General features: G+C 47.2%; 1 protein-coding gene across 2 annotated transcripts in view; it reads left to right on the top strand.

The window, feature by feature from the left end:
• The first annotated feature begins 1,840 nt into the window (after nt 1-1,840).
• Nucleotides 1,841-24,859, top strand: part of rdh5 (retinol dehydrogenase 5 (11-cis/9-cis)) — a 31,941-nt gene continuing 8,922 nt past the window's right edge. The window contains exons 1-2 of one of the 2 annotated variants that reach the window (XM_060821004.1): nt 1,841-2,122; nt 22,853-23,189. In XM_060821004.1, coding sequence (XP_060676987.1) covers nt 22,871-23,189 — 319 coding nt within the window. In that variant the 5' untranslated portion in view covers nt 1,841-2,122; nt 22,853-22,870. Of the gene's footprint in view, nt 2,123-2,575; nt 2,647-22,852; nt 23,190-24,859 lie in introns of those variants that run through there. The other variant, XM_060821005.1, reaches the window with a different exon arrangement.

Raw genomic sequence — 24,859 nt, forward strand, 5'->3', positions numbered from 1 at the left:
AAACCAGCATCTACAGGAAAGCGACACACACAGACCAGATACTCAACTACAGGAGCAATTATCCCAACGCCCACAAACTGAGCTGCATCAGGACATTTAAACGAGCCACAACACACTGCAGCACCCAGGAACTACAGGATGCCGAAGAAAAACACCTATACAATGTATTCAGGAACAAAGGGTACCCGATAAGCACAGTCCACCGATTCTCACACAACACGCCCAGAGACTCTAGCTGGACTACCATACATTAAAGACATCTCAGACAACCAGACTACTCCAGCCCCTTGGCATCATGGTAGCCCACAAACCTACCAACACATTGAAACAACTCTTGATGAACCTGTACCAACAACCAGCAGAATGAACGTCATATACAAAATACCCTTCAAGGACTGCAACAAACATTACATCGCACAGACTGGCAGGAAACTAGCCATTAGGATACACAAGCACCAACTAGCCACCAAATGACATGACCAACTATCATGAGTATCCATACGTTATAGACAATGAGGGACACCAGTTCGACTGGGATAATACATCCATTCTGGGAGAGGCTAAACAAAGATACACATGGGAATTCCTAGAGGCCTAGTATTCAAACTGGAACTCCATCAATAAATACATCGATTTGAACCTCATTTAACAACTCTCAGAAAAAGAACCGCAAGTGAGATCACCCACCACAACGGACCAAGGCACACAAATAGCAAATGGGACAGAACACGAGAGCTTCACCGGAGGCTCACTGATGATGTTACCGAGCATGGTGACGAAACGTCTGAAAACAAACCTTCCAACTCAGCGGGCAAACTTACAACGTGAACCTCAACCTGAGCTACAAATCTCCGAACTTCAGCTTCAGCCTGAACTATTTCAACAGCATATCCTGAAGCACGTGTGTTGCCCATTTTTTGCTTCTGCTGCACAATGTTTCGGCTGGGATAAATTTCATCCATCGTAGTTTATTATTTTGCATGCACCATGGAAACATAGAAATTAGGAAACAGGAGGAGGCCATTCGGCCCTTCGAGCCATCTCCGCCATTAAACATGCTCATGACTGATCATCCAACCGAATCCCCTGTTCCTGCTTTCTCCCCAAATCCTTTGGTCTCTTTAGCCCTTAGAGTTATATTTAACTCCCTCTTGAAAATATTCAACATTTTGGCCTCAACTGATTTCAGTGACAGAGAATCCCACAGGCTCCCCAGTCTCTGGTTGAAGACATTTCTCCTGATCTCAGTCTGAAAGGGTCTATCCTGGATCCTTGGACTATGACCCCCTGGTTCTGGACTCCCTGCTCATCGGGAACCTGTGTTTACTCTGCCTAGTCCTGTAGAATTTTATAAACTTCTATGAACTACCCCTCATTCCCGTGAATACAATCCTAACGGATCCAGTCTCTCTTCACACGTTAGTCCTGCCATCCCAGGAATCAGTCTGGGAAATCTTCACTCTACTCCCGCCATAGGCAGAACATCCTTCCTCAAGTAAGGAGACTAAAGCTACGCACAGCACTCCAGGGGTGGTCTCACTCTGTCCAATTGCAGCAAGACACCCCTGCTCCTGGACTCGAATCCTCTTGCTATGAAGGCCAACATACCATTCACCTTCTTCACTGCCTGCTGCTCCTGCAATGTTTACTTTCAGTGACTAGCATACCACAGTGCTATCACATGGTGTGAGTGCATCTGCTGCATATTTCCAGAGAACAGTGTTACTGAAGTGTATGTCAGCTAGTAACCCATGGTGAACTTGTACTCCAGTATGTACGGTAATGTGTACCGACCATATCTAGTTCCGGTTGTAATCTTTTCACGATTTCAGTCAGTTAGGTCAGTGTAATTCTCTCAAAATCTCCTCATTGAGAAATGCAGGATGTGTTTATTGAGCTGTCGCGATTAGCTTCCTTGTGACTTTAAGTATTCAAACTCCACCCTCTGGGCTGTGCTTGTCGAGTAAGCTTTCCTTAAATTCCGAGTGTTTTCACGTCATCCCATCTTTTGCTGCATTTCAAAGTGGAAAACCCTCAGGGAGAGGGGACGCTGGGTTGTTCTAATCTCCCGGAAACCAGGAGCACGTGCGACAAGAGCGTTGTCCACCTTCTTATTGTCCAGGTAAATCAAATCCAGACGATGAAAGGCTGATCACAAGCAAAAGCAAATTGCCAGAATCTCTGTTGAAAAGATATGCACAGCTCATGCAGATCTCGATATGGGCTAGGGCTGGAGAAAGGTTCAGCAATTCAGTCAGGGTAACTTGGTAAACAGGTTAAGTGCAGCATGTCTTTTTCCCAATTTGTTTCAGGTTTTAACTTGCTCTCGGTAAGGAGGGGTGCTTTACACTGAAGGTAACCAGGGCAACAGGTGCCTAGCCAAGAAATATGTTCACAGCCAGCAGTAACTCTCTGTCATGTGACATTCTCTTCACATATGTCCCTGGATAGCTGTCAGGACTGGGAAACCAAACCACTTCATGGCTTTTGCCTTTTCCTTCAGGGCTTGAGATCAGTTGTAATGGGATGCCTTTGCTCAGAAGTCACACAGCCCCAGGTGACGAAAGCTTGTGATTTCATATAGACCACTTGGGTCTCACGGAATGCAGGGAGAACCAGCCATTTGGATACAGAACTGGCTCAAAGGTAGAAGACAGAGGGTGGTGGTGAAGGGTTGCTTTTCAGACTGGAGGCCTGTGACCAGTGGAGTGCCACAAGGATCGGTGCTGGGTCCTCTACTTTTTGTCATTTACTTAAATGATTTGGATGCGAGCATAAGAGGTACAGTTAGTAAGTTTGCAGATGACACCAAAATTGGAGGTGTAGTGGACAGCGAAGAGGGTTCCCTCAGATTACAACAGGATCTGGACCAGATGGGCCAATGGGCTGAGAAGTGGCAGATGGAGTTTAATTCAGATAAATGCGAAGTGCCGCATTTTGATAAAGTAAATCTTAGCAGGACTTATACACTTAATGGTAAGGTCCTAGGGAGTGTTGCTGAACAAAGAGACTTTGAAAGTGTAGTCGCGGGTAGATAGGATAGTGAAGAAGGCATTTGGTATGCTTTCCTTTATTGGTCAGAGTATTGAATAAAGGAGTTGGAAGGTCATGTTGCGGCTGTACAGGACATTGGTTAGGCCACTGTTGGAATATTGTGTACAATTCTGGTCTCCTTCCTATCGGGTGGATGCTGTGAAACTTGAAAGGGTTCAGAAAAGATTCACAAGGATGTTGCCAGGGTTGGAGGTTTTGAGCTATAGGGAGAGGCTGAATAGGCTGGGGCTGTTTTCCCTGGAGCGTCGGAGGCTGAGGGGTGACCTTATAGAGGTTTATAAAATTATGAGGGGCATGGATAGGATAAATAGACAAAGTCTCTTCCCTGGGGTGGGGGAGTTCAGAACTAGAGGGCATAGGTTTAGGGTGAGAGGGGAAAGATATAAAAGAGACCTAAGGGGTAACATTTTCACTCAGAGGGTGGTGCGTGTATGGAATGAGCTGCCAGAGGAAATGGTGGAGGCTGGTACAATTACAACATTTAAGAGGCATTTGGATGGGTATATGAATAGGAAGGGTTTGGAGGATATGGGCTGGGTGCTGGCAGGTGGGACTAGATTGGGTTGGGATATCTGGTCGGCATGGACAGGTTGGACCGAAGGGTCTGTTTCTGTGCTGTTACATCTCTATGACTCTATGACTATAACTTGGTGCTGTCTGATTTCTGACCTTGTCCACTCCAGTCCAACACCGGCACCTCCCCAGCTTAGTTTGTTTGGATAGAGTCAAAGTCCAAAATTTGTTTTTTTTCTTGATCTGCTACCGTACAGAGCCGAGTTGTGCCTGTGAGCATGTACACGCAGAAAGATATATTTTTTGAATAAAGTATATATTTTAAAATAGAAGAAAAGTGAAGGTGGGTTGATTGTGCTAAATTGCCCGTAGTGTCCAGGAGTGTTCATAATGGGTGGGTTAGCCATGGGAAATGTGGGCTTACAGGGTTAGGATTGGGGGTGGATCGGGGTGGGACAGTCTTTGGAGGGGCGCTGTGGACTTGATGGAACAAATGGCCTGCTTCCGCACTTTAGCGATTCTATATTTCGACTGAATCCCCTGCTCTCTCCCCATTCTCTCCACACACGCACACACATATACACACGCACACACACTCACATATATATACACACACAGACACACCCACACCCACATACATACACACACGCACACACACACACCCACATACATACACACACACACACTCACATACATATACACACACAGACACACACACACCCGCATACATATACACACACACACACTCACATACATATACACACACAGACACACACACACCCGCATACATATACACACACACACACCCACATACATATACACACGCACACACACACACACTCACATGCACACACACACACCCACATACATATACACACGCACACACACACTCACATACATATACACACGTGCACACACACACACACTCACATACATACACACACGCACACACACACACTCACATACATACACACACGCACACTCACACTCTCACACACATACACACACATACACTCACACAGAGACACACACACACTCACATACATATACACATGCACACACACACTCTCACATACATATACACACGCACACACACACTCTCACACACATACACACACATACACTCACACAGAGACACACACACACTCACATACATATACACACGCACACACACACACTCACTCACATACATACACACACGCACACTCACACAGAGACACACACACACATACACACGCACACTCACACAGAGACACACACACACACGTGCATATACACACACACATGCTCATGCACACACTCTCACACACACACACATGCACACACACACATACACAGGCACACAGACACTCACACATACACACTCACATGCATACAGACACACACACAGACACATGCACACAGAGACACACAGAGACACACACTTACAGACGCACACATACACTCTCATGCTCACACACATGCATATACACACTCTCACATACACACACATGCGCATGCTCACACGCACACACACTCCCGCACATACACACATTCACACACTCTCACACACACTCAGACCCACACACGCACACAAACACACCTCCACACACGCACGCACACACACACACATATGCACACATACAGAAACACGCAAGCATGCACGCACACGCATACACACACACATACGCGCGCACACACACACACACTGACACACACATGCTCACACATGCACGCAGACACACACATTTGCACACATACACAAACACACAAGCATGCACACGCATACACACACATACGCATACACACACACACACACTCACTCACATACACACACTGACACACATACGCACACATACACAAACACACACACAGACACACATACACATGCACTTAGAGACACACACAGCCACATACACAGACACACACACACACAGGCACACACTCACACATGCACACATACACTCTCACGCTCACACACACACACTCACACACACACGTTCACACGCACATACACTCCTGCACATACTCACACACTCATACGCGCACACTCAGAGACACACGCACACAAACACACCTCCACGCACACTCTCACAAACACACACGCACACACATGCATGCAGACACACACACATATGCACACATACACAAACACACAAGCACGCACGCACACGCATACACACACACACACACTCATATACACACACTCACTCACATAAACACACACCCACACCCACACACTCACATACACACACACCCACTCACTCACATACACACACACACTCACATACACCCACACCCACACACACCCACACCCACACACACCCACTCACTCACATACACACACACACTCACTCACATACACACACCCACACACACACTCACTCACATACACACACACCCACACACACGCACATACACACACACCCACACCCACACACACATACACACTCACTCACATACCCACACCCACTCCCACACCCACACACACACTCACACCCACACACATACCCACACCCACTCCCACACACACAAACACACACACAATGCCGGGAGCTCATGACATGACGGGCCGAATGGAAGTCTGGACAGTGGTTTCTGGTTTAAGGACCATCGGTTGTTAGATAACAATCAAACTATATGTTGCGGAATGCATCTAATCACTTGAATCTGGCAGTTCAGTCTGTTTGATGTGTTCCTTTCACTGGAGACTGAAAGATAAAAGATATTTGCTGTTCACTGTGATAATCTCCTGAATTACCAGCTCAACGGGTTTTGGGAATGGGTTGTATTATTGAGCTGATGGAGCAGATTTGAATCTCCAATCGCTGAAACCGAACTCCTTCATTTGCTCTTTCCACTTCAACAGCATCGCTTTGCTGATTTTATTAAAATGTTAGAAGTGCAAGACTGTCAACGGGGACCAAAGGCACATTCCATGTCCCGTTTTCTTTCTTATGGCAAGGTTTTGCAACTGACGGATGGTGTTAAGAGGCCAGTTCTCACACTGCAATGCACAGTGTACGTTTAGGGGTGGTTTTGATTCAGAGAGGCAAAGGTTTAAGGTGAGAGGGGAAAGATATAAAAGTGACCTAAGGGGCAACTTTTTCACGCAGAAGGTGGCACGTGTATGGAATGAGCTGCCAGAGGAAGTGGTAGAGGCTGGTACAATTGCAACATTTAAGAGGCATTTGGATGGGTATATGAATAGGAAGGGTTTGGAGGGATATGGGCCGGGTGCTGGCAGGTGGGACTAGATTGGGTTGGGATATCTGGTCGGCATTGACGGGTTGGACCAAAGGGTCTGTTTCCGTGCTGTACATCTCTATGATTCTATGATATGATGGTTTTTCTTACGATGAGAGATTGAGCAGTTGATGTTGATACTCGCTAGAGTTTAGAAGAATGTGAGGAGACTGAATTGAGGAATATAAGACACTAAAGGGGATTGACAAAGTAGATGTAAAGAGGATGTGCCCTCTTGTGGGGCAATCCAGAACGAGAGATCACAGCTTTAGGATAAGGGGGTAGCAGATGTAAAACAGAGATGAGGAGAAATTATTTCTCCCAAAGGAACGAAGCTGTGGAAGTCACTATCCCAGAATGCAGTGGCTATCGGGATATTGAGTAAATTTAAGGGTACAATAGGCAGATTTTAAAACAGTAATAGGTTAAAGGGTTATTGAGAGCTGGCGGGAAACTGGAGTTGAGGCCCAGATGAGGTAGTATGAAATGGCAGAACAGGGGCTGAATGGCCTCATCTTGTTCCCAGTTCTTTCTCCATGTTTTGATTCCAATTGAGAGGAATGTGTAATGGATGACTGACTGACATCATCTGGTCAAAATAACATCACTGTGTTAAAATCCTCTTTCAAAAAACATTGGACTGTTGTCCAAATGTCCAGTGTGATTGAAATCAGACCAATGTAGAACGCCGAATTATTTCAAATTGTTGTCCCTCTTTCTGTTCTTATCTCTGTCATGTAAAGAGGGTTAGAAAGCCTTTCACAGGATGTGACTGGGCCCAGTATTTATTGCCCTGTCCCTAGTTGCCCCTTGAGAAGGTGGGGGTGACCCGCCTTCTTGAACCGCTGCAGTCCACCTGCTGTGAGTTGACCCACAATGCCCTGAGGTAGGGCATTCCAGAATTTTGACCCAATGACAGTGAAGGAACGGCAATAGATTTCCAAGTCAGGATGGTGAGTGGCTTGGAGGGGAACTTGCAGGGGGTGGTGTTCCCATGTATCTGCTGCCCTTGTCCTTCTAGATGGAAGTGGCCATGGGTTTGGAGGGTGCTGTCGGAGGATCTTTGGTGAATGTCTGCAGGGCATCTTGTAGATGGTACAGACTGCTGCTACTGAGTGTCGGTGGGGGAGAGGGTGGATGTTTGTGGATGTGGGGCCAATGAGGCGGGGGCTGCTTTATCCTGGATGGTGTTGAGCTTCTTGAGTGTTGTTGGAGCTTCCCCCATCCAGGCAAGTGGGGAGCATTCCATCACACTCCTGACTTGGGCCTTGTGGACAGGCTGTGGGGAGTCAGGAGGGGAGTTACTCGCCACAGTATTCCTAGCCTCTGATTTATTTGGCTGATCCTGTTCAGTTTCTGGTCAATGGTAACCCCTAAGGTGTTGACCAGATTTCATCTCCAGTAGGTCTGAGTATCCAAATTGGTTGTGATATTTGCCAACACATCTGTGGCTGCACATCAAAAACAGATAATGTTTGGTGAGAGAAGGTTCTTCGAGGGCAGAAACACCAGCATCATCCAGATGGGCCAAATAGCCTGATTCTGTGATATAAACACACTTGGTTCCTGGATCTGTAGTCATGAGCAACCTGAATTTTTTTTAAAATTCGTGAAGTATACTTTTGATTGAAAGATTTTCCGATCAGCCTGTTCAAGAGTTAGCACACAGCTCTGGAACAGGTGGGACTTGAACGCAGGTATCCGGGTCCAGAGGAAGGCACACTGCCACTACACCACAAGCATTCTCTTGTGTTAGGTGAAGGGGCAAATGTAGGGGTTGCGCTTTGGCGGGTCGGTGTGGACTTGTTGGGCCGAAGGGCCTGTTTCCACGCTGTAAGTAATCTAATCTAATCTAATCTTAAACATGTGATGACTCCAATCCAGGGCAAGTGGAACTTGAACCCGGGTCTTCTGTCCCAGAGATAGGGTTGCTACCGATCCAACCAGTGCATCTCTGTACAACACAACCACCGTGTTCCAGTGGGCCTCCATTCCAGCTCAGTCGATGTTCTGACTTTGCTGGTACGCTCCCATTTTCCTGACAATTTCCTAAAGAATAGTTCTGGTGTCCCCATTTGTAAGCTTTTTCCTCTGGTGTCAAATGTTGACTGGGCCTGGGGAAAGAAAATCTGCGTGAAATGCTGTCCTTCTCTCTGCGAAAGACCCATCACAGCTCATTTGGCCACAGGCAGTGGGCTTGTAGCCCTCCCCCTGCAGCGCCCCCTCCTGATCCTTCTCCTCTTGGCAGCTCCAAAGGATGCATCATAATCTTCTTGGCATTGCAAGGCTACATCATTGATGATGCCTTTTCATGAAACAATGGAACTGGCTGGGAGACACCATCACATGGCCTCTCACTATCACCAGCCTCTGGCCACCCACTATGTCATTTATAGTTGGGTTCGGCCTTCCCACATTTCTTCAAGGCATCCCTGTTTTGACTTTTGAAAGTCAGCTCAGCCTTGCTTCCATGAGCTTGCTAGCAGTTACACCACATCACAGCATCCAGCTGGTCCTTAATGTCCATCATCACTTGCGTGTTTGATATCCGAGTCCAGGTCACAGTGCTGAAAGAGGCCATTCGGCCCATTGAGTCTGCAAAGAGCATCTCTCCCAGACCCAGACCCTCCCCCACTCTATCCCGCGTGGGTTTTTTAACACAGATAACCCACTGAACATGGACACCATGGGGCAATTCTTTTTTAGCATAGCCAATCCACCTAACTGCACATCTTTGGACTCAATGTTGGGCAAGTATATAATTCATTTCCAATGAAAGCAATAGGGGCAACTGTTCGGAGCAAGACAATGTTGTTTTTTTGTAATTTCAAAAATACACTTTATTCACAAAAAAACTTCGTATATATAGATAGTCACAAATGCAGTTTGGATTTGTACAAGAAAACTAACAAAACTGCAGTTGGACTCTATCCAAACAAACCAAGGACATCTCTTACACATACATGCATTTGAGGCACTGGGAGGGTCCAATAACTGAACAGACCCCCAATTAACTTCAGCAGGAAGACCTCAGACAGTGGTCTTTCCCCAACGCACCTTGGCAATGTAGGAATTGGAGCAATTCTTTCTGGAAATTCCAGAGTAAATTTATACTTGGCTAATTTCACCTATTAGGAGAAAGTGAGGACTGCAGATGCTGGAGATCAGAGCTGAAAATGTGTTGCTGGAAAAGCGCAGCAGGTCAGCCCTGAAGAAGGGCTCATGCCCGAAACGTCGACTCTCCTGCTCCTTGGATGCTGCCTGACCTGCTGCGCTTTTCCAGCAACACCTTTTCAGCTCTAATTTCACCTATTACCCAGATTCTCCCAGCTCACATTTACTTGTGTTTTTATATAAATATTTTTATTGAAAAGAAAGACATTTTGGGGTTTTTTTTTAACAAAATTACAGAATAGTGTACCAACCTTACAATACAATGGCAACATCAATATGAATTAAGAAAAAACTAACTACTAATCCACTCTACAAACCACCAAAACACAAGATATAAGAAGAAAGACTCTGTGTATTTAAAAAAAGACTACAATAGCGTACATAACTAACAACAAAAAGAAAGAAAAAATCAGCACTCAAAATAAGATTGTATCAAGTGATAATAAGAACTGTTTTTATGCAGGATTCTTCCTCCCAGGGGAACGCGAACCCATGGACGTAATCCCAAACAAAGCCCCGAGACAGGATGGCGAGTTGATTTGCTTAAACATAAATTTGTACAGAGTGCCCTCAAAGCTCACCAGCAGAACAACTTTGAGAATACAGTGACGTTAGACAGTGAGGAAGCAACATTTCACATTTCAGTCGAATGCTTGAACCGGTTCCTACATTGAAGGCCATTGGAAATGGAGGGCTGGATGCTTGAGCTGAAAGTTTCCTCATTTCCCCTTCCCCCACCTCATCCTAGTTCCAAACTTCCAGCTCAGCACTGTCCCCATGACTTGTCCGGACTTGTCCTACCTGCCTAGCTCCTTTTCCACCTATCCACTCCACCCTCTCCTCCCTGACCTATCACCTTCATCTCCTCCCCCACTCACCTATTGTACTCTGTGCTACTTTCTCCCCACCCCCACCCTCCTCTAGCTTATCTCTCCACGCTTCAGGCTCACTGCCTTTATTCCTGATGAAGGGCTTTTGCCCGAAACGTCGATTTCGCTGCACTTTGGATGCTGCCTGAACTGCTGTGCTCTTCCAGCACCACTGATCCAGAATTTATTCTGGTTTTCCCCATCCACACTTCCCCAGGCTCCAAGCCACCGCTGGAAGCCTTGATGGGAAAAAGTCTGTCTATTCCCCCCCCCACCACCCCCAAAAAAAAAATCAACAGAAGCAAAGCCAATATCAGTCACCAGTCTGTCGTGACACTAGCCTGGATTTCTTTCATCACTGGTGAAACTGACAGCTTCAGGTATATTTCCGTTTCATTTCTTGCTGAAATAGCAAGATGTTTAGATTTGATTACTTACAGTGTGAAAACAGGCCCTTCGGCCCAACAAGTCCACACCGACCCTCCAAATAGCAACCCACCCAGACCCATTCCCCTAACATTTACCCCTTCACCTAACACGACAGGCAATTTAGCATGGCCGATTCACCTAACCTGCACATGTTTAAACTGTGGGAGGAAACCCACGCAGACACGGGGAGAACGTGCAAACTCCACACAGACTGAGGCAGGAATTGAACCCAGGTCTCTGGCGCTGTGAGGCAGCAGTGCTAACCACTGTGTCACCGTGCCACACACAAGGGTCATGCCCACAAGGTCATGCCCAAAGGTTGAAAATAAGCCAGGCTAGTTAATCATAACAGAAAAATGAATCAGCACGCCCCTACAATGAGATTATTCCCGTTCTTTAGTAATTATCGATTTAGATTGTCATCTACTGATGCACTGTATTTATCTTCTTCATTACTGCTTGCGGCTGCTTTCTCGTGCTCTGTATTACCCGGGGCCTGGTTTGCAAGCACTTCCTAGTTTATAGCATGTGCTCGGCTTTAAGCAAGATTACCAAGGTGAATCTGATCCTCAGTGAATGTTATTTTCACTGAGTGAGTGCCTGTGTAATAATACTGGGCTGTGAGAGTGGCCTGAAAGGGAGATCAGGGTAAATGCTGAGAACAAGAGAAAGCCAGTGGGAGCTTCAGAGTTTGAAAGTTGGAGGATTCTGATCAGAGGCTGAAGTTCAAACGCAACCATTGTGCACTCACTGTCTAAGCTCAGCTGCCTGGCACCTTTCACAAAGCCTAATGCTAAGAGTGCCCAGTTGCAATTTCTCTACTGACTGTATAAGATCGAGTAGAAGAAGCAGGCCACTCGGTCCATCGATGCTGGTCTACCATTCAGTGAGATCACACAGTGATCTGATCACCCTCAACTCCACTCTCCTGCTCTCTCCCCCCTCAACCCTCGATTCCCTTCCTGAATAAAAATCTGGCTCTCTGTATATCGATGTGGAAGTGCCACTGAGGTGGACAAGGTCAGAAGTCACCCGACCCCAGGTTATAGTCCAACAGGTTTATTTGAAATCACAAGCTTTCGGAGCGCTGCCCCTTCATCGAGTGTAGTGAGGGAGAAGAGCACACAGACACAGAGTTACAGGCGGAGAGATCAAGGAGAGAGAGAGGTCAAGCCATCACACAACTGGTGTGAGTGAGGTGTCAGACAATAAGTCTCTGCAGGTGACCGAGTGCGTTAGACAGTGTGAGGAAAGTGTCAACAAGCGATAATCTGATTAAATGAGGCAGAGAGCTACTTACACTGAATTCAAAGTAAGGTGGACAAAGTTAAAAATCACACAACACCAGGTTATCGTCCAACAGGTTTAATTGGAAGCACTAGCTTTCGGAGCGACACTCCTTCATCAGGTAGTTGTCCGAAAGCTAGTGCTTCCAATTAAACCTGTTGGACTATAACCTGGTGTTGTGTGATTTTTAACTTTGTCCACCCCAGTCCAACACCGACACCTCCATATCAAAGTAAGGTGGTGCTACAGACAAACCAAATGACTGGGATAAGATGATGAGTATAGGAGTCACATGCCCAAGGGTCTAACTAAAGGCAGCACGGTGGCACAGTGGTTAGCACTGCTGCCTCACAACGCCTGAGACCCGGGTTCAATTCCCGACTCAGGCGACTGACTGTGTGGAGTTTGTCTGTTCTCCCCGTGTCTGCGTGGGTTTCCTCCGGGTGCTCCGGTTTCCTCCCACAGTCACAAAGGTGTGCAGGTCAGGTGAATTGGCCGTGCTAAATTGCCCGTAGTGTTAGGTAAGGGGTAAATGTAGGGGGTATGGGTGGGTTGCGCTTCGGCGGGTCGGTGTGGACTTGTTGGGCCGAAGGGCCTGTTTCCACACTGTTTCCACTAAAGCAACAAGTAATCCAAAACTGTACAAGCCAACTAAGGGAGAGAGATCATAACAATTTCTCAGGGTGATGGTGTCAAAACAGGCCATCTTCTTCACCCCCTTCCACATACCATCGATGACAATGAGCACCCACATGGCTGCCTACTGAATGACAGTGCACAGTGACGCCCTGGAGACAACACCAGGGCAGTATTCCAATTGGTTCTCATTCAATTCACATAACCCCACAATCACCATAAGAAAGCCCTCATGCACACGTCACTGCCATCTGTGTTGCCCTGTACCCAGTCCAGCTCTTTTTCTTTGCCAACTGATGCCCTCTTTTCTTAGTTCTGGTCACCCTGCGATATTATTAGATTGGAGAGGACACAGAAAAGCCTCTGCCAGGATGTTACCGGGACTGGAAAGTTTGAGTTATAAGGAGAGGCTGGATAGGCTGGGACTCTTTTCACACTGGAACGTAGCAGGCTGAGAGGTGACCTTATTGAGGTTAATAAAATCATGAGGGTTATCACTTAAGGTGAATAGCACAGGTCTTCTCCCTAGGGAATGGGAATTCAAAACTAGAGGTGGAAGGAGAACGATTTAAAAGGGACCTGGGGGGCACATCTTTACACTGGGGATGGTTCATGTGGGGAATGACCTTCCTGAGGAAGTGGTGGATGTGGGTACACCTACACCATTTAAAAGACATTTGGATAACTACATGAGTAGGAAAGGTTGGGAGGGATATGGGCCAGGAGCAGGCAGGTGGGACTAGGTTAGTTTGGGGATTATATTCAGCATGGACTGGTTGGGCCGAAGGGTCTGTTTGTGTGCTGTATGAACTGAGGCATTTAGCCACAGTCTGGATATGTGTATCTCTACCATTTTGCCAACACAACTGAAGGACAAGTCCTGTTTCGTCTTAAACCTTCCGATCCCAGTTGATTCTAAGCTCCTTGTATTTCTGAATTCTGAGCACAGGAGGATTTGTCTGAGAGTCTCTGTTAAGTTAATCCTAACGCAACCTCTCGAGTGTGGATTTAGATTTCAGCCACTAAATCCCATGGAAGTAGCACATTGTTTCATGAAAGGAATTACTTGTAAGCTGCTCTCTGAAGTGCATTATTAAGCAAGTTAAACAAGCCGCAGTTCTGGAGGAGAGTTGGACCAGACTCTCTCCACAGAGACTGCCAGAGTTTTTCCAGCATTCTCTGCACCTGTTACAAAACGAGCTGGGTTTGTGCAGTTCCTGATGCTCTCCACAGTTTACATAGCGATGGAGTAACTTTAAAGCTTCTCCCTAATTTGTCACGGTCCTGTTCATTTTCACTGGGGCGCTGCCTACGTTTCAGGTAACTCAGGGCTGATCAGGTCCAAGCCAGTGATTTCAGTTGTCGAGGCCTTGGGCCTAAGGTCAAAGAAGCAGTTGTTGTGAGTGATGCACAAACGTGTTCCTCAGAGAACAGAGGAGCTTCTCGTCAAAAGGAAGGCGGCAGCTTACATAAGGTGGAGGAAGCAAGGATCTCGCACAGCTTTAGAGGATTACAGGCTTGCCGGGAAGGGTCTCAGAAATGGACTGAGGAGAGGCACGAAAAAGTCTTGGCAGGAAGGATTAGGGAGAACCCAAAGGCATTTTACTCATACGTGAGGAATAAGAGAATGATCAAGGAGAAGGTAGGGCCGATCAGAGATAGCGTAGGGAACTTGTGCATCCAGTCCGAGCAGAGAGGGGAAGTCCGAAATGAGTTTTTCACCAAGGGAAGGGACCTTGTTGTAAATGAGAACTTTGAGGAGCTGGGAAACAGGCTTGACCAGATCAAGATTGATGAAGTTGATGTGCTAGAAATTTTGGAAAACAAGAAGATTGATTAGTCTCCAGGGCCAGACCAGATTTATCCCAGGCTGTTCCGGGAAGCGAGAAAGGAGGTTGCTAAGCTGCTGGCGAAGATATTTGCCTCCTCACTCTCCACGAGAGTCGTACCAGAGGACTGGAGGGAGGAGAATGCTGTTCCTCTTTTCAAGAAGGGAATAGGGAAATCCCTGGCAATTACAGACCAGTCAGTCTTACGTCTGTGATCAGCAAGGTTTTGGAAAGAATTCTGAGGGATAGGATTTATGACTATTTGGAAAAGCATAGCATGATTAATGACAGTCAGCACGGCTTTGTGAGGGACAGGTTATGCCTCGCAAATCTTACTTTCTTTGAGGATGTGTCAAGACAGGTTGACGACGGTTGAGTAGTGGATGTGGTGTATATAGACTTCAGCAAGGCATTTGATAAGGTTCCCCATGGTAGGCTTATTCATAAAGTCAGGAAGTATGGGATACAAGGAGATTTGGCTATCTGGATTCAGAATTGGCTGGCTGACAGAAGGCAGAGAGTGGTTGTAGATGGAAAGTATTCTGCCTGGAGGTCAGTGTTGAGTGGGGTCCCGCAGGGCTCTGTTCTTGGGCATCTGCTCTTTGTAGTTTTTATAAATGACTTGGATGAGGAGGTTGAGGGGTGGGTTAGTAAATTTGCAGATGACACAAAGGTCGTCGATAATGTAGAGGGCTACTGCAGGCTACAACGCGACATAGTCAGGATGCAGAGCTGGGCTGAGAAACGGCAGATGGGGTTCAACCTGGATAAATGTGAAGTGATGCATTTTGGAAGGTCGAACTCAAATGCTGAATATAGGATTAAAGACGGGATTCTTGGCAGTGTGGAGGAACAGAGGGATCTGGGTGTGCAAGTACATAGATCCCTCAAAGTTGCCACCCAAGTGGATAGACTTCTTAAGAAAGCATATGGTGTTCTGGCTTTCATTAACAGGAGGATCGAGTTTAAGAGCCGCAAGGTTTTGCTGCAGCTCTACAAATCCCCTGGTGAGACCACACTTGGAATATTGTGTCAGTTCTGGTCACCCTACTATCGGAAAGATACAGAGGCTTTGGAGAGGGTGCAAAGAAGGTTTACCAGGATGCTGCCTGGACTGGAGGGCTTGCCTTATGAAGAAAGGTTGAATAGACTTGGACTTTTCTCTCTGGAGGGAAGGAGGAAGAGAGGAGACCTGATCAAGGTATACAAAATAATGAGAGGAATAGATCGTCAATAGCCAGAGACTTTTCCCCAGGGCAGGATTGACTGGTACGAGGGGTCATAGTTTGAAGATATTAGGAGGAAGGTATAAAGGAGACGTCAGAGGTAGGTTCTTTATGTAGAGAGTTGTGAATGCATGGAATGCGTTGCCAGTGATGATGGTGGAAGCAGAGTCATTGAGGACATGTAAGCGACTGCTGGACATGCACATGGATAGCAGTGAGTTGAGGGGGGTGGTGTAGGTTAAGTTACTATATTTTACATTAGGATTAAATCTCGGCACAACATTATGGGCCAAAGGATCTGTTCTGAGCTGTACTTTTCGATGTTCTATGTTCTAAGGAAGGGCCCAGAGTCGCCTGAGTCGGGAACTGACAGTGTGGAGTTTGCACATTCTCCCCGTGTCTGTGTGGGTTTCCTCCGGGTGCTCCGGTTTCCTCCCACAGTCCAAAGATGTGCGGGTTAGGTGAATTGGCCATGCTAAATTGCCTGTAGCGTTAGGTAAGGGGTAAATGTAGGGGTATGGGTGGGTTGCGCTTCGGCGGGCCGGTGTGGACTTGTTGGGCCGAAGGGCCTGTTTCCACACTGTAAGTAATCTAATCTAATCTAATCTAATCAAGCCAAGCTGATCACATATGAGAACCATGCAAACTTGAGCAGAAACACGTGGACAGATTAAAGAAAAGCAACTCTTAAGAATTGGAATTGTGGCCATCTTAAAAGTTGCCATAAGGTCAGTTAGAAAGCAACTGTTAAAGAAATAGTGAAATCCACTTTAGATACTAAAGGGCTCCGTATGTAATGCTGCCAATAGAGAGAGAGAGAACTTATATACGTCATTGTAAGGTCCTAGGGAGTGTTGCTGAACAAAGAGACCTTGGAGTGCAGGTTCATAGCTCCTTGAAAGTGGAGTCGCAGCTAGATAGGATAGTGAAGGCGGCGTTTGGTATGCTTTCCTTTATTGGTCAGCGTATTGAGTACAGGAGTTGGGAGGTCACGTTGCGGCTGTACAGGACATTGGTTAGGCCACTGTTGGAATATTGTGTGCAATTCTGGTCTCCAGCCTATCGGAAAGATGTTGTGAAACATGAAAGGGTTCAGAAAAGATTTACAAGGATGTTGCCAGGGTTGGAGGATCTGAGCTACAGGGAGAGGCTGAACAGGCTGGGGCTGTTTTGCCTGGAGCGTCGGAGGCTGAGGGGTGACCTTATAGAGGTTTACAAAGTCTTGAGGCACATGGATAGAGTGAATAGCCAAGGTGTTTTCCCCAGGATAGGGGAGTCCAGAACTAGAGGGCATAGGCTTAGGGTGAGAGGAGAAAGATTTAAAAAGGATCTAAGGGGCAACTTTTTCACGTGTATGGAATGAGCTGCCAGAGGAAGTGGTGGAGGCTGGTACAATTACAACATTTAAAAGGCATCTGGATGGGTTTAATGGGGATATGGGCCACGTGCTGGCAAATGAAGCTAGATTTGGTTGGGATATCTGGTCGGCATGGGCCGAAGGGTCTGTTTCCCATGAGTGGTGGTGGTTTAACCAGCGGGTCACCTCAATCAAGGGGGAGAGAAGGAGAGTCCTTCATGGTGACCTCAACTAGCTATGAACCCACGCTTTTGGTGTCACTCTGTGTTATAGACTAGCCATCCAGCCAATTGAGCTAACCAACTGCCCAGCTACTAAGGGACTGCAGAGGGCAGCATGAGCTGGACTTTCAGAATGTGGTGACGATTCAGAGCAACGTTTCCTCCTGTAGACTGTGGTCAGGTACCAGGAGTGCAGGGAGCTGTTCACACCCTGCTTGTTAATGTCAGGGGAGAACATCCTTGAAAAGATGAAGAGGTCTGAAAGCACATTGAGCTGCTGGCTGAGGCAGCATCGTCCCCCGCAGTTACTGAAAGATTTGTGAATGCTGTTCCGCTGTTTGCTGACATCTAGGGGCCATCGCTGGCAGGAAATTAGTGTCACACAATGTTCAGAAAAAGCAGTCAGTCAGAAAATGTTCCAGCCATTAGCTTAATGTCAGTTGGGGGAAATTTGTGAGCTGGGATTTTTCGGGTGCTCTTTGTAACCACAGTGACAGCCTAAAGACAGTCAGGAGTAACCTCTGGACAAGGACTTATTAATCTGATGGAATTTTTGAAAGAGTTGCTGGTAACCCAGTCAGCATTTGAGAACAACAAAATGCAGTGGGAGTGATGGGCAAGTCCTGTGTTCGACTTGGGGTTACATCCTCTTCAAATAGTTCCTGTTCAGGATTTGTGTGGGGAGCTGGGGTGTTGATGGTGCACACATCACGGTCTGCACTGCTCTCCAAAACCTTACTGAAAAGAAAAGGTTACTACCTCAGAGAGACCCACCGGAGAAATTATATTTAATATTGACGAAAGTAGCTTGGTACACATTGGTCAGGCTAGTGCCAAACATATATATGCCATGCTGGACTTGAATGTAATATTGTACCGATCTCTGAAGGTTCGTGGTCAGTGATGAAGTCCCATAGGGAAAGCGACCAGTGCATTCGGCTGTAGGTAAAATACAAAGCCTTAGTGACCCTGAACAACGCCTTCATGGGACTCCATTTAAATATTGTGTCCAGTTTTGGCCCCTCAAGCAGTAGAAGCTGTAGAGGCCCTAGTTATGGCTAGCCTAAGAACACTTAGCTATTATAAGTGAGGGGCTGGGCCTATTTACCCTTAGGACTTTGAACAAACTTGGTTATATCATAGAATGCTCCAGGCCCTCCGGCCCAAACTGGTCCATGCCAACCAAAATGTTCATCTGTGCTCACCCAATTTCCCTGCACTTGGCCCATCTCCTTCTAAGTCAAGATTAGAGCGGTGCTGGAAAAGCACAGCAGGTCAGGCAGCATCCGAGGAGCAGGAAAATCGACGTTTTGGGCAAAAGCCCTTCCTGGTGAAGGAGCAGCGCTCTGAAAGCTAGTGCTTCCAAATAAACCTGTTGGACTATAACCTCGTGTTGTGCGATTTTTAACGCTGTCCACCCCAGTCCAACAGCGGCTCCTCTGCATCAGTTTAAGAACATCCTTCCTACAGTGAGGTGACCAAACCGAACACAATACTCCAGGTGCGGCCTCACCAACATCTTGTACAGCTGCAGCATAACTTCCCAACTTCTATATCTTTAAAGCCATAACGGGGCGTGTGGACAAATGATTGAAATTGCATAAATTTTAACTTGAAGAGAAATCACATAAGCACAGGGACCAGGTTCAATGATGGGAGGAGTTTTCAGAAACTCAAAGAACTGTGTATTCGGTTGTGGCTAATCCAGGTGGGTATGGTTTTGATGCAGATTTAAAACTGGAGTTGGCAGAGCTAGCTGCTTTGTTGCGCAGTTCATTGCAATTTCCTGGCTTTGGGAGAGGAAGGATTTTCTTTTTGCCCGAAACTGGGCTTTTTTTAAAGTCACCCGTTCGAGGTGTGGGGGGAGAAACAGGGCAGGGGTTCCAATGCTTTCACCTACCCCTTGTGGCAGCGAGTCCCATATTCAATGGGAGGATGTGAGTCATTATAGTATGGCTGGATGATCAAAGGGGGCCAAATGGTCTCCACAGGAACATATGAATTAGGAAAAGGAGGAGGCCATTCAGCCCCTTGAGCCTGCACCGTCATTCATTTTGATCCTGGCTGATCTAACTGTGGCCTCAACCCCGTTTTGCTGTGTGTTGCCTGTAGCATTGGCTCCCTTGTCAATCCAAACTCTAACACAGTCGTGAATATTCTCAACAGCCCAGCTCCCACTGCTGTCTGGGAAAGAGAATTCCACAGATTAATGACCCTCGCAGAGAAAAATTCTCCCCATCCCGGACCACCTTCTCCGTGTTTCACTGAGGTGTCAGCTGGTGCCACCCAGTATCGTTGGCAGAAAACTGGCAGGAAACCATGTCCTGCCCATTTACGAGCTCTTTAACCTTGACGTAAATAATTCTGGAAATCAGGTCCAATTCCTCAGCATGTGACCAAACCTGATCACGCAATGCACTATGTTCAAGGGTCACATGAGAGGCATATAAAGAAAGTCTTTGAGCTGCCTGAAAGCTTACCAGGGGCCCTATAGCCTATAGGCAGAGTTCTGGAACATTGTAAGTCAGCTGAGAATCTTGCGTAGAAGGAGATTAGTAAAGTCATGAGCTCCTTACAGTCTCAAGAGTGAGCGCCGAGTGGCTAAAGGCTGGTAATAATGAGGCCCTTCACAGGAGCTGGATGGAAAACACAATAGTGAGCTTCCTCTGATTCAAGATCCCAGAACAAAAACTTGTAATACAGGATGCATGTTTTCACCTCATTTTAAATTACTTTGATTTTCTTTTGGCAAGCTACAATCAGACGACCGTCCCACGTTTTCACGATTGTTCGGGCATCTGATGTTGTCTTGGTACGTTCTCTTGTACAAACAGGTTGAAGAATAGCTTCTTCCCCACTGTTATCAGAATGGATCGCTCAAATGCTGATGTTGATCTCTCTCTGCACCGTCTCTGTGGCTGGAACACTGTATCCTGCACTCTGTTCTGTTATCCTGATACACTTGTATAGTACCATCTGCTTGTCAGGCACATAAGACAACACCTCTCACTGTGCTGAACTACTCGTGACACTAATAAATCAAATCAAATCAAAATTGCAATCGTTGCTGTTTTATCTTGTTTCTCCAAGACACCAATTATGAAAGTGCATCTGTAGGTGATACTTAGATGGATGGGGACTGGGATGATTTTATACAGAACCTCTCTGATTTGATTTTTTGATCTCACTTTCACTGTCTGCCAGATATACTCATCCCAATATAGGAAGCTGCATTTAAACGAGACAAGAATGTCCTATGTCCCATTTTCTGCCACTTCTGGATTTAATCACTGCTCAATGAAACAGCTACCCAGCCTTTACTTTGGGGGGGGGGAAGCACTTCTTTTTAAAGCTGTTAATGGGATGTTGACATTGCTGCTAGGCCTGCATTTATTGCCCATCCCTAATTGCCCAGGGGGCATTTTAAGAGTCAGCCACATTGCTGTAGGTCTGGACTCATACAGTAGGCCCAGACCAGATGAGGACAGCACTTTCCTTCCTTGAAGGACATTAGTGAACCCAGATGGGGTGTAATGAATTTCACTTTCGCCATCTGCCACGGTGGGTATTTGAAAAGCGAGTGTGGCGCTGGAAAAGCACAGCAGGTCAGGCAGCATCCGAGGAACAGGAGAATCAACATTTCGGGCATTCCTGATAAAGGCCCGAAACGTCAATCCTCCTGCTCCCTGGATGCTGCCTGACCTGCTGTGCTTTTCCAGCACCACACTCTCCACTCTGATCTCCAGCCCTCATGTTCTCCTGGATATTTGAACCCAGGCCATTAGGATCATCATAGAATGCCCTGCTGTGTGGAAGCAGGGCATTCAGCCCATTTGAGACCATGCCACCCCCTCTGAAGAGCATCCCACCCAGACCCACCCTATCCCAGTAACCCTGCATCTCCCTTGGCTAACTCACCTAGCCTGCACACCCCTGGACACCATACCATGGCCAATCCCCCCCAAACCTGCACATCTTTGTGACTGAGGGAGGGAACCCACACAGACACAGTGTGAATGTGCAAACTCCACACAGACAGTCGCTTGAGGGTGGGATCGAACCCAGGTCCCTGGCGCTGTGAGGCAGCTGTGCTAATGACTGAGCCGCCCCTGGGAGTTCTGAAGCACTGGGGCCAGTAACATTACTAACCACGGCCTCCCTAGTTAAAACAAGGCATCTTTGCCATCTATGCTGGACCCTACTTTTTCTATGTTTCTGCTTGCCTTTGAGGTCTGTTGAAATGATTTTGCAAACTGTAGTCGCACAAGATGCCGATGCCTTCCCACGCCAGAGGGAGCTTTTCATTTCTTGGGGCAGAGCAGGGCTCAATCTGGGGACCTCTGCTGGTTTGGAGGTCTCAGGGGGTACACTGAGGGGTGCATTGGCCAAGTAGGCCTTTTTGGGGCAGCTTCTATGGAGTATTCCATGGAAAAGGAGAATGATGATAGAATCATAGAACATAGAAAAATACAGCGCAGTACAGGCCCTTCGGCCCTTGATGTTGCGCCAATCCAAGCCCACCTAACCTACACTAGCCCGCTATCCGCCATATGCCTATCCAATGCCCGTTTAAATGCCCATAAAGAGGGAGAGGCCACCACTGTTACTGGCAGGGCATTCCATGAACTCACGACTCGCTGAGTAAAGAATCTACCCCTAACATCTGTCCTATACCTACCACCCCTTAATTTAAAGCTATGCCCCTCGTGATATCTGACTCCATACGTGGAAAAAGGTTCTCATGGTCAACCTTATCTAAACCCCTAATCATCTTGTACAATCATACTTTAGAATCTACACTAACACCACTTTGCTGCATTAGGCCCAAGGCCTTGAATATATGAATGAATATTGGCACTTTCCCACCCAGCCAGACCCCCACCACCCTCTGTGGGGGAAGCCATTTTCCTCCAATGCCTTCGAAACCTTAAAATGGCACCCCCCACCCCTCCTTGCCTAACGAGTGGGATTTTGTGCTGTGAACTTGTGAGCGGGTCCTTCTTCCTTATGATTTGGTCTTGTTTCCCCTCAGCCTCTTCTAACTGACTCCATGTGGGTGTACCTCCTCGCTGCTGCTGCTGCTGCTCTGCTCGCCGTTTGGTGGCTCCACCGAGACCGTCAGGAAATCGGGCAGGTCACAGACAAGTTTGTCTTCGTCACCGGCTGCGACACGGGCTTCGGCAACCTCCTGGCAAAGCGCCTGGAGAGGCGGGGCTTCCGCGTCCTCGCTGGCTGCCTGACCCAAAAAGGAGTGGACGGCCTCCAGAGCGGCAACGCGTCCAGGCTAAAAGCCACCCTCCTGGATGTGACTGACTGTAGCAGCATCCAGAAGGCAGCGGACTGGGTTCAGGCAGAGGTGGGAGACAAAGGTACCTGTCAGCTTTGATTTTTTTCTTCTTCTTTCAAAATAAACTCCTCCTTAATGCGAGGACACAGAATCAGTCTCCTCTCCTCTTTTTAGCATAGGGAAAAGAGCAGAGTCCTTCACTTCCACACTGAACCAGCTCCCTCAGAGGCAGCTCCCACAGTGAGCAGGATATCTGGCACTCCTGGTTATTTTTTTTCTTTTTTTTTTGTTCAGGTGTGAGACACAAGGTGTACAAATCTTTACTCAATTCCACCACCAGGAAGAAAGGAAACACCTGAGTGGCCAGTGACAAGCAGTGCCCTTTTTTAACTTTACCACATCCTACAATAGTATTTCTAAATCTCCATGTGTATGGGGAAGATTTTTTTTACAGGGAAGGGAACAGTTTTTTTCTTTTTTTGGGTTTTTTTTTCCTTCTTTAACCCCCATACTCCCGCCTAACTGCGGTAGTGCTTATTTTTTTCCCCAGCACCCATGGTGTGTGTGTGCAGTTGTCAGACGCAGCGAGAGACACAAAGTGCACAAATCTTTATTCAATTCCCACCACCAGGAAGATAGGAAAACACCTGAGTGGCCACTGACAAGCAGTGCCCTTCACATCAAAGGGCAATGCTGTGTGATCAATCAGTGAAGGGGAGGGCAGGGACTAAATCAAAATAGAGTTGGAGGGGGAAATGATGCACTCCACTCCCTGCGGCGCCCACCTCTCCCTGAACAACTCAGTTGTTGGACACTGTGTGCTCCTTCTCCAGAGACACTCAGGCTCTACCCGTCAGCTTTTAATGTGTGGACCTTTAGGTTAACCTTCAAGGAGAAGGCCTGTTCATTTAACACAGGGGAGTGCTGCAGTGAGCAACCACAGGCAAAGCCCCCTTCGGTTTCTTGTGTCGCTTTGCCTTCCAATCACCAGAAGTGGGAGGGTGTTCCCCAGAGGAGATCCCCCGGCACTTTGTGGGGGGGGGGGGGCAGGTTTGGAGGTGGGTTGGCAAGAGAATGGTTTTCTAGGAAAAAAAAGGGTTGGGGTGGAGTCCAGAAGTAGAGGGCATAGGTTTAGGGTGAGAGGGGAAAGATTTAAAAGAGACCTAAGGGGCATCTTTTTTCACACAGAGGGTGGTACGTGTATGGAATGAGCTGCCAGAGGGAGTGGCGGAGGCTGGTACAATGACAACATTTAAAAGGCATCTGGATGGGGATATGAATAGATTAGATTAGACTCCCCACAGTGTGGAAACAGGCCCTTCAGCCCAACAAGTCCACGCAGACCCTCTGAAGAGCAACCCATCTCCCCCTGACTAATGCACCTAACATTATGGGTAATTTCCCATGGCCAATCCACCCTGACCTGCACATCTTTGGACTGTGGGAGGAAACCAGAGCACACCCACACAGACACGGGGAGAACACGCAAACTCCACACAGACAGTAATCGAACCTGGATCCCAGGTGCTGTGAGGCAGCAGTGCTAACCACTGAGCCACCCCTAATGGGAATAGGAATATGAAGGATTTGGAGGGATATGGGCCAAGTGCTGGTAAATGGGACTGGATTGGGTTAGGAAATCGGGTCTGTTTCCATGCTGTACATCTCCATGATTCTGTGACTTGGGGTCTTCCTATCTCCTCTGATTTCCACAAGAGGTGGCTTCAGCGTTGCCCGACCATTGGTGGAAAG

The sequence above is a fragment of the Hemiscyllium ocellatum genome, chromosome X (genome assembly GCF_020745735.1).
Source record: "Hemiscyllium ocellatum isolate sHemOce1 chromosome X, sHemOce1.pat.X.cur, whole genome shotgun sequence".
Lineage (NCBI taxonomy): Eukaryota > Metazoa > Chordata > Chondrichthyes > Orectolobiformes > Hemiscylliidae > Hemiscyllium > Hemiscyllium ocellatum.